The sequence below is a fragment of the Ambystoma mexicanum genome, chromosome 13, assembly GCF_040938575.1.
Source record: "Ambystoma mexicanum isolate Mex_15411 chromosome 13, UKY_AmexF1_1, whole genome shotgun sequence".
NCBI classification, from domain to species: Eukaryota; Metazoa; Chordata; class Amphibia; order Caudata; family Ambystomatidae; genus Ambystoma; species Ambystoma mexicanum.
In genome coordinates, this window is record NC_090938.1 from 34,384,969 (window position 1) to 34,401,445 (window position 16,477).

At 45.6% G+C, this 16,477-nt stretch overlaps 1 protein-coding gene across 1 annotated transcript in view; it reads right to left on the reverse strand.

The window, feature by feature from the left end:
* The window catches only part of ETNK2 (ethanolamine kinase 2), a 174,411-nt gene that overhangs the window by 16,260 nt on the left and 141,674 nt on the right, over positions 1 to 16,477 (reverse strand). Inside the window, exon 7 of the mRNA XM_069633105.1 lies at positions 1,441 to 1,514. Within this exon, the coding sequence (XP_069489206.1) occupies positions 1,441 to 1,514 (74 nt within the window). The remainder of the gene's footprint in view (positions 1 to 1,440; positions 1,515 to 16,477) is intronic.

A 16,477-nucleotide genomic window follows, 5' to 3' on the forward strand; every position in this document is an offset into this window, starting at 1 on the left:
GGAGCTTTTCCATAAAAAAAGGATTTAATGAAGTAGAACATCAATTAAGTTTGATTGGTCGTCATAGGGCGGTGAGCCATGGCCTAAAATGCACACTGTAATCAAGAAGGGCAGCTCCTAATCAGCGCCGACTAAGAAACAAACACATCTATCACACAACGCCATCAGACAGGTGCACGTTTGCGAGCTCAAGACTGCAGGCGCATTCAGCACCAGTGACCCCAGGCCAAGTTGTGGGTCAAAGTGGTTTGCAGGGTCATGTGTTACAAGGGATTCTTATCAGGCCTCAAAAGTTGCCATGGCCAGTAGCTAATGGCGAAAGATCATTTGCCCTGGTTTGCTGCCTGCTTGAGGAGACCTGGCGTTCATGCCAGGGGACGAGTGGCTTTTTTGCCTGGCTGGTGGCACTGGTGTGTTAGTCACTCATTAGCCGCTGGTATGGCTTGAAGTGGCAAGCGATGTCTCGCTGTGCTGTACTGCACAGGGCTGGGTTTCCAGGAGGCCAGAGTCTGTTCATTGCATAACAAATAATAGTGCGCAAAGTACAGTGAAGGGGTGTAGAAATGGCATTTAGATAAGACTTTAGGGAGCTATTGATTAACCTTGGAGCTCCATATGTAACATTGCATGAAGCACATTTCAGAGATGCAGAAACGGGCTCTTTTTAGACTCCCAGTTATCTATAACCTGCACTTGGGTGGCGACTGCCGATTATCCTCTCCTGGTAGAAGGGGGCATGAGTGATGGGGCAGCCATAGCCTTATCCATTGAAGGTGAATATTTAGCTATGATGGACTTGGTTTATAGTCATAATGTAGAAAAAAAAATGTCAACTTACAAAAATGTAGAAAAAAAAACGTAGAAAACAATGTCGAAAACCTATACATATAATGAAGTCAATTTTTAGAAAAAAAACCGTCGGAAAAAAAACCGTCAATTAGCACTATCAATAAATAAACAAGAAGAGTATCATTTACTGGAGGGGTCCCCCCCAACTCCCCTCACCCAACACCCCCCGGCCACCCCCTCACCCCCCCACCCCCCTCATACTCAACACATTTTAATTATATATATATATATTTATTTATTTTTTCAAAAAAAATCTAAAAAATGTAGAAAAAATTCGACATTATTGTTTTTCGACATTATTGTTTTCTAAAAAGAAATTTAGACATTTTGACTTTCTACATTATTGCATTCTACATTATGACTGACCACCGATGGACTTTTCTATCAGATAAGCCCCGCCAGGGCCACATAGGCGTCCTATTTCTTCCTACGTGGTCTCTAGCATTAATCTTCAGGGCTGGCGAGGCTACCACATACTTACTATACTCACCCCTCATACTGGGTGAGCTCATACAAGAGAGAGCGGTGCTGTGGAGGCTCCTGGAACTTGCACCCTCACCTCATTGCCCTTTGGCCGGACAGTGCACTCACCGCAAGAAGTTGAATTCGATGCTGGAGTAACGAGCTTGGATCAGCGCCCAGAAGCCCCAGAAGAAGTGCGACGCCTGCAGAGAGAAGAGAATCACGCCTATGTTACTCAGATAGACATAGACACACAAGCATTGCAAGATTCTCTGAATCCCCGTGAGTTTCGACTGTTGGTAAGCAATTCCCTGCAACCCCAAATCTTCTGTAAATTGGTATTTCAACAAAAGCTCGAAACAGGTTGGAATTACCCCATGGGTTACTTGAAATTGACCCTAATTTCTTTTGAGTGGGGAACTGTTTGAGGTTACCGGGTAATAGACATAATGTAATCAATAACCTTTCAGTACCAAAGTCACATTGGTGATACATTGAACACCTGAGCAAGCTGCATGCATGTAATTCCTATGGGAAGTTTCACCGGAGACAGGGTGGCCCACAGCCCTATTAGCGTATCACATTTTTGATGAATAAACTTGCCTTTTAAATGTATTTATTTTATTTATTTACTTCTAACGTGCCAGAAGCCCGCTGGCATCAGTGCGCACAATTACACCTTTCGACAAACAAAAACAACAGGACAATTCAATATCCCAAAAGTTGGCCCACTTGGCCCGCTTTTCAGCACGTCTGAGGTGGCCGCAACCCTCTGTTGCAGTGCGGCTTGACGTCGCTGTGGGTCCTTTGCTTGGTCTTTTCCTTCCTCGCGGCCTGCAGGTCGCAGTTTCCAGCGGCTTCCAGCATTGGGAAACTGGGTCAGCGTTGGAACAATTCGTTACCCAGGCCCATTAGCTGGCCATCAGCCACCCAGAGGCGGGGGCTGCTATGTGGGGCACGGCCCCCGGATTGTTGTTGTGAGGTGCCTGAACGGGTATTACGGTTCGGCGCAGCCACCTGACGGTGTAAGCATTGGCTTCATCTGAATTGATTCCATTGTGGAAACTACCCTGAGGCGGGAGGGCCTGGTGTTCAGCTCAGTTCTGACTCCCTATTTTCCGTGAGTCCAGAGCTGTATCACTGTTGTAGGCTGATTGCCATATAGATAAATACTGAGAGGACCTTTGGTAAATAGCACGTGGAGCTTTTTATTTCTATTCTCGCTTTCAAGGTTTTAGGTCTACTTTATGGCCGTAAGCAGGAATTGTGGCGTGAGAAACTTACTGCCCAGGAAGTAGAATGCCAAAAATCCTACCCCTGCTCTAAGGGCAAAGCCGGTCTTGATGCTGGCTGAAGCTGGCTGCTTAGTGGCCTCGTCTCCTTTGACCAACAGGGGCAGCGTATCAGAGGTCCTTGCCCTCAGTTCTCGTAAGAGACTGAGGTTACAAGGTGGCAATATTTCCCCGGCTGTGGAGAAGACTGAGGAGTCCGACTCCCCCTGTAAATGTTTAATTAATGAACTGGATTGTTTGTCACCGAATTCCAGTCTCACAGGACCTGTCTTCCGGAATGTATACAAGGAAGAAGTATTACTGATATTACAGCTCCTACCTTTTCTCCAGCTGTGACAGCACTCCTAGGAGGGATAAAGAAATATGCTAGGAGGGCCGCAGAACATATAATATCTCTACCCCCTGCCTCACATTGGGGTGCCAGGCCTAACACTTAACAATAAGATCACATTGCCTTTTCCCAATGGCCGCCCCTCAAGGCGTGTATTTCTAAAGAGCTCCTCCAATGTAACAGTCTTATTGACCTTTGCGCACTGATTGACTTAATGGCTGACTTTGTGTCGGACATACGTCCATCTAGACTCGTTTACATTGCGTCTCAGACAGATGTGCAACATAATCCAGCTGCACGGGTTTCAGCCGGCAAAGTCGGACAACGCCTGTCAAGTTAACTTCCAAAGGGAGAGGGCAGACCAAGCTTCACAAACCACATACCACAGGGGTGGCCCTCCAGTGCAAACTGGGATAACACCTGCTACTAATGAAAAGGTAAACCCCCCCCACTGTCGATATTAAGGGTCAAGTCCAGGAAATGTCTCCATCAATCCCGGTACTTGATCCTAAATCTTGCCAAATTCCTGCTAAACAAAACGCAGCGGTGTATGCCAAACGGAAGCAGGTGACCTTTCGGAGCTTGCACATGAGAAAGTCAGAAATGCCAAAGACCAATGACATGAGTACTAAAGCTTTGTTATGGATCAATGGAACTTTGTTAACACTAACATTGAGAAAGTAGAAGGAAAAGAGTCCAGAGAAGCACTGCGTAATACGGTGCTTGCATGGCTTCAACAAAGAACAGGGCCAGGAGTTGTCAGGATGTCAGACCTGAAGATTCTACGTAGGATTGACCTGAGTGATTAGTGCTCGCAACTAAAAAGTGACTGTGTCCTAGTGGGTTGTGGGTTCAGCACTTTACCTTTGTATCTAAGATCATGTGAATATCTCCCCAGGGGGTGTTCAAACTGTAAACTGATACTTTGATCAGGTATAGTTATTTATCATGCTTAATCGACCATCTCAGGTCCATGCTATATTTTTGGTGAGGATTATCATTGTTTCTTGGCGATTGTAATGTTTTGTATACTCGTCTTTTGCTTTCTTTTTTATGTTTCATGTTTTATATTGTTTTGTGTTGTTCGTTTGTATGCGCCCGGGTCTATGGCGCACTGTATAAATATAATAAATTAAAGTAAAGGTGGAATAGGAGATCTATTTACTTAAAGAGGACCGTTTTTAATGCTCTGCGAAAGACCCTGGTGTTCTCTTCCAGTCTGAAATCGGGAGGAAGGGCGTTATAAAATTTCGCCGCACAGACAGGGAAGGATCTTCCAAACCATTGGCGTGTTTAAATCCAGGGCAGAGGATCTGTGCTAGGTTGGAGGAGCGCAATGGTCAGGTCGGAGAGTACTGGGAGACTAGGGACTTTAGGTAGAGGGGGACAGTCCTAAAGAGACAACGATGCCTACTTTGAAATTAATACAATCCTGCACTGCCAACCAAGAGAGGTCTCTCCTGTGCTTGGAGATGTGTTCCTTCCTCAGAGTTTTCTTAATAATAAAGACATCATCATCATTCTGAATGACTTGACATTTCTGTAGGCAGGTGGTCTTTGCTTTCGTCAGCAAGGCGTTGCAGTAATCCAATCGCGATAAAATGGTTGCGCAGGCTATAGCGGCACAGTTCTTTTCTGAGAGGAAGGGCCGGATGGTCCTCAGCAACCGGAGGCAGTAGTTGCAATTCCTGCTGATCTGATTGACATAAGCGTCGGCACTCAAGTAGGATTCAAAGAGTGCCCAGAGTTTTTACTTTGTGCTGAACTGGAATTACACAGTGTGAGACAGGCATAGTATCAAGAGAGACACATAGGGCCTCATTACGGGTCGGGCGGTCCGGAATTAACAGTGGCGGTAAACCCGCCGCCACTGTTAATTCAGGAGTGCCCGATCCCAACCCCTGCAGGCGGACGTGGAAACACCGGCACCATCATGAGATGGTGCCGGTGTTTCCACTTCCCCATTCCCATTGAGTCCTATGGGACTGAATGGGAATGGGGATTAACACCATTCCGCCTCCGTGACTCCCGGGACACCGTGGCTGTAATGCCCTGGTAATTCCGGGAGTCACGGAGGCGGAATGGTAATACGAGTCCGGCGGTTACCAGGCGGTTTTACCTCGCGGTTACCGCCGGACTCGTAATGAGGCCCACAGTTTCAAAACCTTTATTTACTATACTTGACTGGGTTATCATAAGAAACATCACGTGAGAAATTACCAATACTAAAGCATGCCCTTGGGCAGATCACTCCATTATGTAATTTAATATACATCTGCCCAGTAAATCCAGTAAACAACATCCTAAATCTTACAAGATAACAACCTGAAATTTAAAAAAGGTGAATCTAGACTCTAGATTCAGCAGAGGTCGCCAAACAGTCGATCGCGAGCTACCAGTAGCTCGCCTGAGCCTCTTAAGTCGCCCGCGCTGGAATTACTGAAAAATAAACACTCTCCGAGGTGAAATTATTTTCTGGTGTGTTTTGCTGCTGCTCTGAGTTCAGATTCCAAACCCTGGTCTTCTCACTTGCAGGCGGGGAGCTTGGCTGCTGGGCCATGTGGAGCTGCTTGTAAATACACTGACAGATGTCAGTATCACGTTCTGCTTCTGTGGCCACCTGTAGTACCGCAGATGGCCTTGTGCGCCCCCACGACACAGCCAGGAATCGGAAACCCGGCTGGCAAACAAAACTGTAAACATTGCTTTTTTGCTTGCACAGCAGAGGGACTGCAAATAACTTCAGTCCACGAGGTTATGGTGAGTGGAGGGAAGCTCATTAACATGCCAGTCACCTATTATGTGCAGATGACATTGTTACTGCCTTTGGGGCGGCTGTGAACACCATTTCACCCATAGTTACTGCTGATGTTGAGAATAGTCCTCTCATACCTCATTCAAGCGCGTTGTCATCTTTGCATACTTTTCATTGCCCCCTGAAGTCTGTTGACCTTTGAGGATGGCTAGCTACATAACTCCTCTCACCACCATCAATTTTCCGATTTGTATTGATTGCTATATTTGTGTAGATAACTTTTACGCTATCTTTTCCTCAAACGCTTTTGAAAAAGTGCACGACTGTTAGGCTTCTTGTCCAACCCAATCCTTCACTCCTCATCAGTTCAGTTCATGCATCTTCCCTTGTTCCCTCATACCTTTATTTCCCGTTCAATACAATTAAATAATAGGACATCACAAAGCAAAGGCATTTTCATAAAAAGAGACTTAATTTTTGGCACCATTGCTTGTAGTGTACATGCTATTCAAGATATTATTCTTACACTCACGAAGATTGTGAGGGAGACCCCTTTACACATAAAACACACTATTGGTCTTGCGTAACACCCTTCTTTGGTGAGGAAACAAGATATCACGTAATTGAAATAGCAATGGAAGTTTAAATTGTGTCATTTCTGCAGTGCAAAGCCAATCAAAAACCAGGGCCTCTTTTCTGGCAGAATTATTTTCAGACTGGTAGTTAGTCTTCCAATTACAAGCAGCCCTGGTGAATAGCCTCTCAGTAATTACTCTCCCCACTGTCGCTCGTTTAGGGAGAGCAATCCTAGCCTGACCCTGAACCAGCACTGCCAGGATATTGCAGCATGGATTTGAGAATGATGTGGCAAAAGAAAAGGACATTTCGGCCGGCACACTATCTCTTTTTGTGATGTTTTTTCTACACTTTGATATATAGAAATGTATTCCTCTTGCATTCATTTAGTATAGAATAAAGACAACATTTTCATTAAAGAGGCCCGCACATTGAAACAAGTATGTTTGAATTAGGCTTGAGATGTTTTGCATAAACCTGCCCAAACAGACACCCGTACCTGGTGTCCTGCTTTCTCCTCGTGCCTCCCAAACTTTGATACATACCAGGCATCCCGCTGCCTCCACTACCTCCTAAACACAACTAGCAGCGTGTGTCTGGCTTCTCCCCAACCCCAAACACCATCCTCCCCTTCACTCCAAATACACGCGCATCTTAACTCACCATCCTCTAGGGGTCGGCACCCATTTTGGGCTCATTTTCATCATCCCAGCAAAGCCAAACCTGCCACTGTGTTACTCCCCCACAAACAAACAGTCATGGCTTCTGTCCTACCTTCTACCGTAGGAAAGAAAGGCCATAGGACACTTTAGATGTGGAGGCGCATCAGAAGCTGTATGAGGTGCGCTGAGTTTCCATGCGTTTATTATCACCCATCTCCCCCCACCATTCACTGTTTTGGAAACATTAAGGGCAAATGGCCAGTGGTGGTTGGCCAGGGGATGGGTTGGGCTGGTTGCTTGCTTATATTCAGGACGGGGGTGGAGATATTTCTGCCCCCGTAGTGAAAATCAAAAGTTGGCACCCATGAACCCAGTTTAATTTCCTAAAAACTGCTGTCAGCACAACAGAAGCATTTATTTGTGATTAACCAGTTTGACAAGCATTTAACATATTTATAACTATAACCTGTGCTGAAACACAAAGGGGCACACAAATAACAGGTTATGTGTCACAGGTTTCCCCCCTTGTCACCTGTCTATGTTGTTAGTTGGGGTTCTTCGGTGGAGTCTTCTTTCGCACAGTTCGGGTCTTCTATAACCCTGTGCGTAGGTCCTCTGGTTCCAGCGTGCGTTCAGCGTCCTGTCTTCTGGGACCGTTCAGATTTCCGGGAAAAGTCCAGGAAAACGGCAAAGAGCGCACTCAGGGAAACGAGTCCGGGAACCAGGAATCAAAGGATTAGCAAGCGAACTACTGAGCACACGTCTAGCCACGGCAAGCGATAGCATTGAGATGCGCCGGGCCGCGGGGCGTGTCCGCTTTATAGAATGTAGTTTGTGCAGCGTGGAAACTGGTAATCCACATTCTGCGTTCGAGGGCCATGTTGGGAGTACTGCTGAGTGCAAGCCCCTATGGGTCAGGGACCAGGAAGTCCAAAAGGGGCGCGTCCGATGGCTCATGACAGCATGCCTCCTCCGAAGGCCTGTTCCTCCGGGTTTGCCCGAGTGTATAAAATGGTACCTTTGAAGTAGTCTGGGGGCATTTAGGTTTGAGACAGGTTCCAAACTGCGTTCACTGGGTGGGTACCCTTTCCACTCAACCAGGTACTGTAGCTGACCACGTCTGTACCTGGAGTCACATATTCTGGAGACTTCGTATTCTAACTGGTCATCGACAATCACAGGGGTAGATCTTGGAGCAGACCGGGAGGTCTGGACATATGGTTTCATTAGAGACGTATGAAACACTGGGTGGATCCTCTTCCAGGAGTCTGGTAGTTTGAGTCGGAAGGCCACTGGGTTAATGATTTCCTTTATGGAAAAGGGGCCGTAGTACTGAGGAGCCAACTTATTAGGTCGTAAGTGTCGAGGCAGTAGTTTTAAGGATAGCCAGACCTTATCACCCACTGCATAGGAAGGTCCTGGTCTCCTTTTGAAGTCCGCATAGCGCTTGGTGTTGGTTCGGGCCCTTTTGAGGTGTGCTTGGCTTCTTGTGCACTTTGATTAGGGTTTCTATCCAGGAGTCGACTGTAGGAACTGGTGTGGGATGTGGGAGAATGATGGCAGAACCGCAGGGTGGAATCCTTGGCTGCAGAAAAAGGGGCTGGTCTTGACAGCCGAGTGATCCGAATTGTTGTAGGCGAATTCAGCCACAGGTATTAGGAGTGACCAATCGTCCTGGACTTTGGTGGCGAAACAACGAAGATATTGCTCCAGGGTTTGGTTCACACGTTCTGTAGCTCCGTTGGTCTGTGGATGATAACCTGAGGAGAGAGCACGTTGGATTCCTAGTATATGGCACAAGTGTTTCCAGAATTGAGATATGTATTGAGGTCCTCTGTCTGATATGATCTTGGAAGGAAGTCCATGAAGTCGGAATACGTGTTCCAGGAAAATTCCAGCTAGTTCTGAGGAAGATGGTAGTTTATACAAGGGTGTAAAATGAGCCATGTGAGTGAATAAATCAATGGTAACCATGATAGTTGTGTATTCCCTGGAAGGTGATAGTTCCACTATAAAGTCCGTAGCAATGAATTCCCAGGGTCTTGTTGGTAGCGTTGGTTGGAGTAGGAGATCCGCTGGCCTCTTGTTATCATGCTTGTTTTGATTGCAGACTGCACAGGCTTGGATGTACTGCTGGACGTCAACTTTCATTTTTGGCCACCAAAACTGTCTTTGTATCAAACGGAGAGTGTTGGTTATGCCACGATGTCCTGAATGAAGGGTATCATGACAGAGGCTTGTAATCCTTTGTCATAGTCTCTGTGTGGGGATGACCAGACCATTATCCTTGAACAAATACCCGTCTTTTGTTTTAAGATTCCATCGATTCTTCCCAGTAAATTCCTTCCAGATCTCGGAGGACTGAGTTTGAAGCCGAATGTCTTCCAGGAGAGTGATTGCTTGGGCTATGAAAATTGTATGGAGAAACATCTTTGGGACGTATCAGTCTTCAAGAGTTTCGTAGTCTGGACGCTGGGATAAGGCGTCAGCAATAATGTTGTGTGTTCCAGGAACATGATGGATTTGGAACTGGTACTGGGCAAAGAAAAAGGCCTACCGGGATTGACGACTTTCTACATTCCAGGGATTGTAGAACTTGAAGATTTGAGGATCCGTACGGACCTGAACCGGATGTTTAGCTCCCAGGAGTAGATGACGCCACTCTGTGAAGGCCTGACGGATGGCTAGCAGTTCCTTTTCCAGAACAGAATAATGGGTCTCACTAGGAGTTAGGGTTCGCGAGAGATAAGCGATGGGGTGTTCTAACTTGTCATCAAATTCCTACTTTAGGACTGCTCCGATGGCATAGTTGGAGGAATCCATCTCCACTAGGAAAGGTCGGACAATGTCAGGTTGAGCCATGATGGAGGCTTGTTTAAACGCCGACTTCAATCGTTGGAATGGGCTGGGTATCCTTCTTCAGTAATGTAATGATCGGTTGAACTATCTCCGAAAAGGAAGGTATGAATTTCCGGTAGAAGTTGGCAAGCCCCAGGAAGGATTGAATCTGTTTCACAGTAGTTTGAAAAGGCCAGGATAGTATGGAATTTACTTTTGAGTGGTCCATTCCAATTCCTTCTGGGCTAAGGACAAATCTGAGATAGTGAACAGTAGAGACATGAAAAAGCCATTTATCGCGTTTAGCCAGGAGCTTATGTTCACGTAGCCGCTGTAAGACTGCCTTAACATGCTCTTCATGCTTAAGATGGTCCTTGGAGTATATCAGTATATCGTCCAGGTAAACTATGACGAAGAGGAACAGCATATCGGAGAACACCCAGTCCATAAAACTTTGGAAAACCGCTGGTGCATTGGCGAGTCCGAAGGGCATAACCAGGTATTCAAAGTGACCAAAGGGTGTTATAAAGGCTGTTTTCCATTTGTCACCTTCCTTTATACGGATCAGATGGTAGGCACCTCTGAGATCCAATTTCGTGAAGCCTACAGCTCCTCTCACCGCTTCCAGGATATCCGAAATTAAGGGCAATGGGTAGCGGTCCTTGAGGGTGCATTGATTAAGACCACGATAATCAAGACAAGGTCTAAGCTTCTTAGTATCCTTGGGAACGAAAAACAACGAAGCTCCCGCCGGGGATTTGGATGGTCGTATAGTGCCATTTTCTAGGTTGGTATCCAAGTATTCTCGGAGGGCCCTTTTCTCTGGTTCTGATAGGATGAACATCCTTCCAAAGGGAATCACTGCTGAAAGTTCAGTATCAATAACGCAGTCTTCAGGTCTGTGAGGGGGTAGGGCTTGGACTATGGAAGTTGAAAACACATCAGTGTAATCCTGATAGGCCCTGGGGACCTGGATAATATTGGAGACCGTGAACGGGCCCTGCTGGTCTGTCAGCGTACCTTCAGAGGGTCTTGGCGAGGAATCCAGGGATAGACAGTGAAACGTCCAATGTTCGGAGCCAAGAAACAAGGATCCTGCTGCCCAGTTGATGTATGGGTTGTGCTTCTGCAACCAGGGCATACCCAGTACCATTGGATAATGGGCAGATTTTATGATGTCAAATTTGATCAGCCCTTGATGATGGTTTATCGAGAGCTGGATCTCTTTAGTTTGCAGGGTTATGGGTCCTGAAGAGAGAGGTCTTCCATCGATGGCCTCTACAGGTTGCGTGATGTCTCGAGTTTCATATGGAATGTGGTGGGTAGTGACCCAATCCTGATCTATAAAAATCCCCATGGCTCCACAATCCACTAATGCCAGAATGGGGTAAGTTTCTTTCTTGGACGGCGATAGAAAGGCCTGCAAGATCACTAAGTTGTTTTGTCCAGGAGAGTTCAAGGATGGAATAGATGTGGAGCAAACATCTCTCTCCCGAAGCTGTGCTCCATCTAGGATCGGGAGCTGGCGTTTCCCGAACGCCGTGGTGGAGCCAAGGGACATTCTCTCACAAGATGTTTATCTGAGACACAGTACATACACAGCCCGGTATGAATCCGTCGCATCTTTCTTGCGGGGATATAGGTCCACGGAAAGCCCCCAGCTGAATGGGTTCTGGGTCTGTGGTCGGGGCAGGAGTGGGCTCGGGTTTAGAGGAAGATTCAATAGAGGTCTTTTGGTAAGGCATTCTTGTCTTCTTCCTTTCCGCCTTCCTTTCCTGGATACGAAAGTCTATTTGTAATGAGAGGTCCGTAAGAGCCTGGAAGGAACCTGGGCGAGCTACCCTGGCTATCTCTTCATTTAGTCCTCTCTGAAATAGAGTAAAGCAGGCCTCCGAGGACCAATCTGCTTCCTTGGACAGTTGCTTAAAGCGCGTTACATAGGTAAGCATATCCTGGGAACCTTCTTGGAAATCCAATAGACGTTCTTGGGCACTGTAAACCTGTTCTGGGCGGTCAAACATGGTGTTTAGAGCCTGTATGAACCCATCATAATCATCCAGGAGGGCATCTCGGAATTAACCAAAGGCGTAGCCCAGGTCAATGCATTCCCGGAAAGATGCGAAATCAAAAAGCCCACCTTTGCCCTCGGGGTGGAAAAGTAGGAGGTCTTAAAGGTAAAGTGCACTAAACACGAATCAAGGAAGCCACGAAGGTTCTTTGATGAGCCATCATATTTATCCACTACTCCGCCCAGCAATACACTTTCCTTGGTCGCGGAAGCACGTGACAGGACAAGTTGTTTTAATGCGGCATTCTCAGCTTTGAGATTCTGAACTTCTGTGGTTAACTCTTGCATGCCGCGCATGAGATCTTGAACTGCAGCCTCCATGTCAGTACCTGTATCAGTTTGTTGTCGTCTCAATCTGTCACAGGTTTCCCCCCTTCTCACCTGTCTATGTTTGTTGGGGTTCTTCGGTGGAGTCTTCTTTCGCACAGTTCGGGTCTTGTATAACCCTGTAGGTAGGTCCTCGGGTTCCAGCGTGCGTTCAGCGCCCTGTCTTCTGGGAATGTTCAGATGTCCGGGAAAAGTCCAGGAAAACGGCGAACAGCGCACTCAGGGAAACAAGTGCATGGAGATCCGGGATGCAATGGAGGACAAAGCAAAGGGAAGGAATGAAGGATGAGGAAATTTAGGGGAACCGGGAACCAGGAATTGAAGGATTAGCAAGCGAACTACGGAGTACACGTCTAGCCACGGCAAGCGATAGCGTTGAGACGAGCAGGGCCGCGGAGGCGTGTCCGCTTTATAGAATGTAGTGCGTGCGGCGCAGAAACTGGTAATGCGCGTTCCGCGTTCGACAGCCATGTTGGGAGTACTGCTGAGTGTAAGCCCCTATGGATCAGGAACCAGGAAGTCCATAAGGGGCGCGTCCAATGGCTCATGACAGTATGTGTGGTATCTGACAGAAATTTTTTTTTTTTAAAAACTAGTGAACGCAAGCAGCATTTTTCAGTTTGGAAATTACTTTTGTTTTTTGTTTATGGAAGTGTGAAATGCACATTGGGAAAACAATAGTGTACCCAGCATTTAGAGAGCCTGCATAAAACGCAAAGGAAGCGACACATAAAATACAGGATATTTGTGTGGTAGTCCAACAAATATCTGTCTTTTTATGAGACCGCTACTAATAAATAATAATGCAACAAAGAGGTTTTTGAAGATCTTTATATAATCATGAAGGCATAGGTTATTCCATCTATTTATAGAGGGGAAATCGGGCCAAAAAATATTGGTAAAAATTCTGAGGTTTATAAACATCCCCACCCCGATATCACCCCGATATCGCCCGCTGGAAGCTTCCCACTGTTGGCCTCCACTAGAAGTAGCTCTAGCTAATGTAAAGGCTGGAGACCCCTGATCTAAAGGCCTTAAACAAATTATGGAATCAACGCAGGACCTGGATCCGCCTGATGTGTTAACACCTATAACTTACAAATGACTTGTCTTCTAGATAAGGTTGCACTGTTTAAAACAAAAACAGTCAGAGATCACCTCAGCAAGCACACCTGGTTCACCCCATTGCTATCTCGGATTAAAGCAGACAAGAGACGGATTGAAAGGGCTTGTGAAAAAAATCCCACCTGCGAAAACAAAACAGCCTAGAAACAGATTCAGCATGTGTATAAACCACAAAAGTATGAGGCTAAAGAAAACTTAACATGGAAATTGAGTCTGCCGAAAATAACACCAAGAAACTATTCGAGATCTATTGTGATCTGGAGAAACCTAAATTCCAATCTCAACAATTCTTACCCACCAATGAAGTTTGCCACAAATTCCAACAAGCATTTGCCAAGAAGATCTCTGAGGCGCGCCTTATGATTGCAGCCTCTTTAAAGTCACATACACCTTACCCTTTTCTGAACACGGAAGGTGCTATCCAGCCTTCTCACTACATCTCTTTTTCACATATTTTAGAAGATAAAATTCTCAAACTTTTGAAACAAATGCGACCGACTTCATGTGCAGGAGAGATTCTGCCTTCTATATTCATTGTAAAAAATCCAAAATATTTTCCCCTTTCATGCTTTCATGGTGCGCTTCGTCAATTCTTCATTTAGTCATGGTACTGTACCTGATAGTCTCAAACAAGTCGTTGTTTCTCCCTTACCAAAGAGACCAGGTTCAGACCTTAACAACCCAAGCAACATATGTCCGATAACCAATACTTTATTCCTGTTAAAGGTTATTGACAAAATTGCCACAATTTAGTTTCAGCACCACTTGGAAGTAAATAACATCTTACATCACCAACAATCGGGTTTTTGGGCCTTCCGCAGGACTGAGACCGCGTTAGTGGACTTACAGATAAAAATGCTTGCCATTGTGGAGAGGGGCAAAGCTGGCATGTTGCTATTGTTGGACCTGTCAGCCGATTTTGATTTACTGGAACATTCATGTCTCGTGGAACGATTAGGTTCCCATGGACATTGCTCGACTGATGCTATCAAATGGTTCTCATCCGTCTTGGGTATCAGGCAATTGCATGTGTGCTGGGGCAAAGCTACCTCTATAACTGAACACAATATGGAGGGTGTCCCGCAATGTGCCTGTTTGTCCCCTCTCTATTAAACTTATATATCAAACCTCTATGTGACTGGTTAACATCTCTGAACATCCATTACTCAAACTATGCTAACACTCAGCTCGTACTGGAGTTGAGTGGCAACTACAATTTATACTCAGCCCAGCTACAACACATCTATGGATTCATCAATGCTTGGATGAATCTGAACTCCAAATCCTTCCAAGACTGAACTGATGATTTTTGGATCCATTCAAGCCAGAACCAAGCTTTGTGCTGCCTACTCCAGCTTGTCCATTGATGACATCACAATTTTCACTAGAGACAAAGTTAAAACTCTTGGCGTTCACATGAACCTGGCTGTGAATTCTGGCGCTCATGTTGAAGGAGTAGTTTGTAGTACTCAATACCATCTAAAAGTGCCAAGACACGCTAAAACCTTTTCTGTCACAAAGAAATCGTGCTGTTCTGGCAAGAGCAATCATTCTACCCCGGTAATATTATTGTAATGTCTTACTTCTTGGGGCTAACTCTCGCTGTATCAATTAATTGCAGATCATGCAAAACGAAGTACGTGTAATTCACGCCATTCCCAAAAGATATCTTATCACGGGTGCTTAAAAGGACCTACACTGGCTTCCTGTGTCAGCAAGGATACATTTCAAGGCCATCACCATGATTCACAAATGCATCTACAGCAATGCTCCTCAATATCTGAAGGAACATATGACTCTATATTTAGTCCATCAAGACAGCTCCGCTCTAGTAACAGTGGTCAGCTTACTATCCCCAGAGTAAAGAAAAGCAGAGGTTTGAGGAGAACTTCTCCTGTACTAGCTGCACAAATCTGGAAACCCACTTCCCTCTGCACTGAGACAAGAATCTAACTTGCTGCCTTTTAGAACATTTCTGAAGACCCACTTATTCTCTTAAATCCTTGGTATGACCCAAGTCTCCCTTTTTCTTGTTGTCCTGTCTTCAGAAGTCTTGTTGTGTTAAATTAGCGCCCTGATGCCTCTATAAATAAATAAATAAAGCTGGGGCTGGTATAATACCTAACAGGCCCTAACTCTAAAGGGATGGTTCCCTCAACTGATGTTTCCAAGGACCATTGATGTCTGCAAGTCCAAAACAAAAACTTGTCTGTGTCTAAACCTGTGCTTGTCCTCACTCTCTGATACAATGCGGTACAGAGTCTCTTTAAAGAAAAAATAGTGATTAAAAAAGAAATATATATGAAGGCTGGTTTCAGGTGGTCTTCTCGCCATGTGTGGCTTGGTTAGTATCATCAAAGTTCAGCACAACCACACAGTTCTTATACTCTGTTGAAACAACTCCAAATGTCTTTAGTTTATGGGGATTCCATTCCCCAACCTTCACCCCTTCCAAGTATCAGACAAAACAAAAATAACAGTTTCTTCCAGGCTATTCCAGGTTCCCTTCCCCAAGCTTTATGCCTCCTTGTGTCACCAAATAAGGGTTCACCTTTGTTAGGCCTCTTAGTAGTCTCTTTCCCCAAGCTCAGGCCCTTTCCGTTCAAAACACAAAATTCAACTTGTCAAGATGTGCCTTTCTCTTATTTACAGTTCCTTTCACACACATCCTTCTCATGGGGAAATAGCAGAGACTTTCACACAGACACTGGGTTATTTGCCCCTCCTAAGCTCATCCACTCTGATCTTTGGCCCCTCTCTGTATTTCCTGTACTTGCTTCTCTTCTATTCTTTCCTCATTCAGGTGCTTCCTGCACCCCTTTGTTATCTCCCAGTTTGCTGTGCACACTTAAACCTTCTTTGTCTTTCTCTTCTCTTGCCTTGCTGTGCCCCTGGCACCTTCCTTGGGGTTCACCTTCTCTTCACTGTGCCTCTTGCACATTCACTTCTATGCTTTCGTGCACCTGTCCTTTTTCCTTATTGTGCCTCTTGCACACTTGTTTTGCTCTCCGGTTCTAACTTGCACCTTTCCTTCACTTTCGGGTCACTCGCACGCTTCTTATTTACTTTCAAGCCATTTTGATTCTTTTCCACTCTCTTTAGAGCTTTGGTGCCTGCTGGCACCTTTCCTTTGCACTTGGGTCATGTGCACCCTTCTTAGCTACTTTTAAGTCCTTTTCTTCCTTCCTGCTC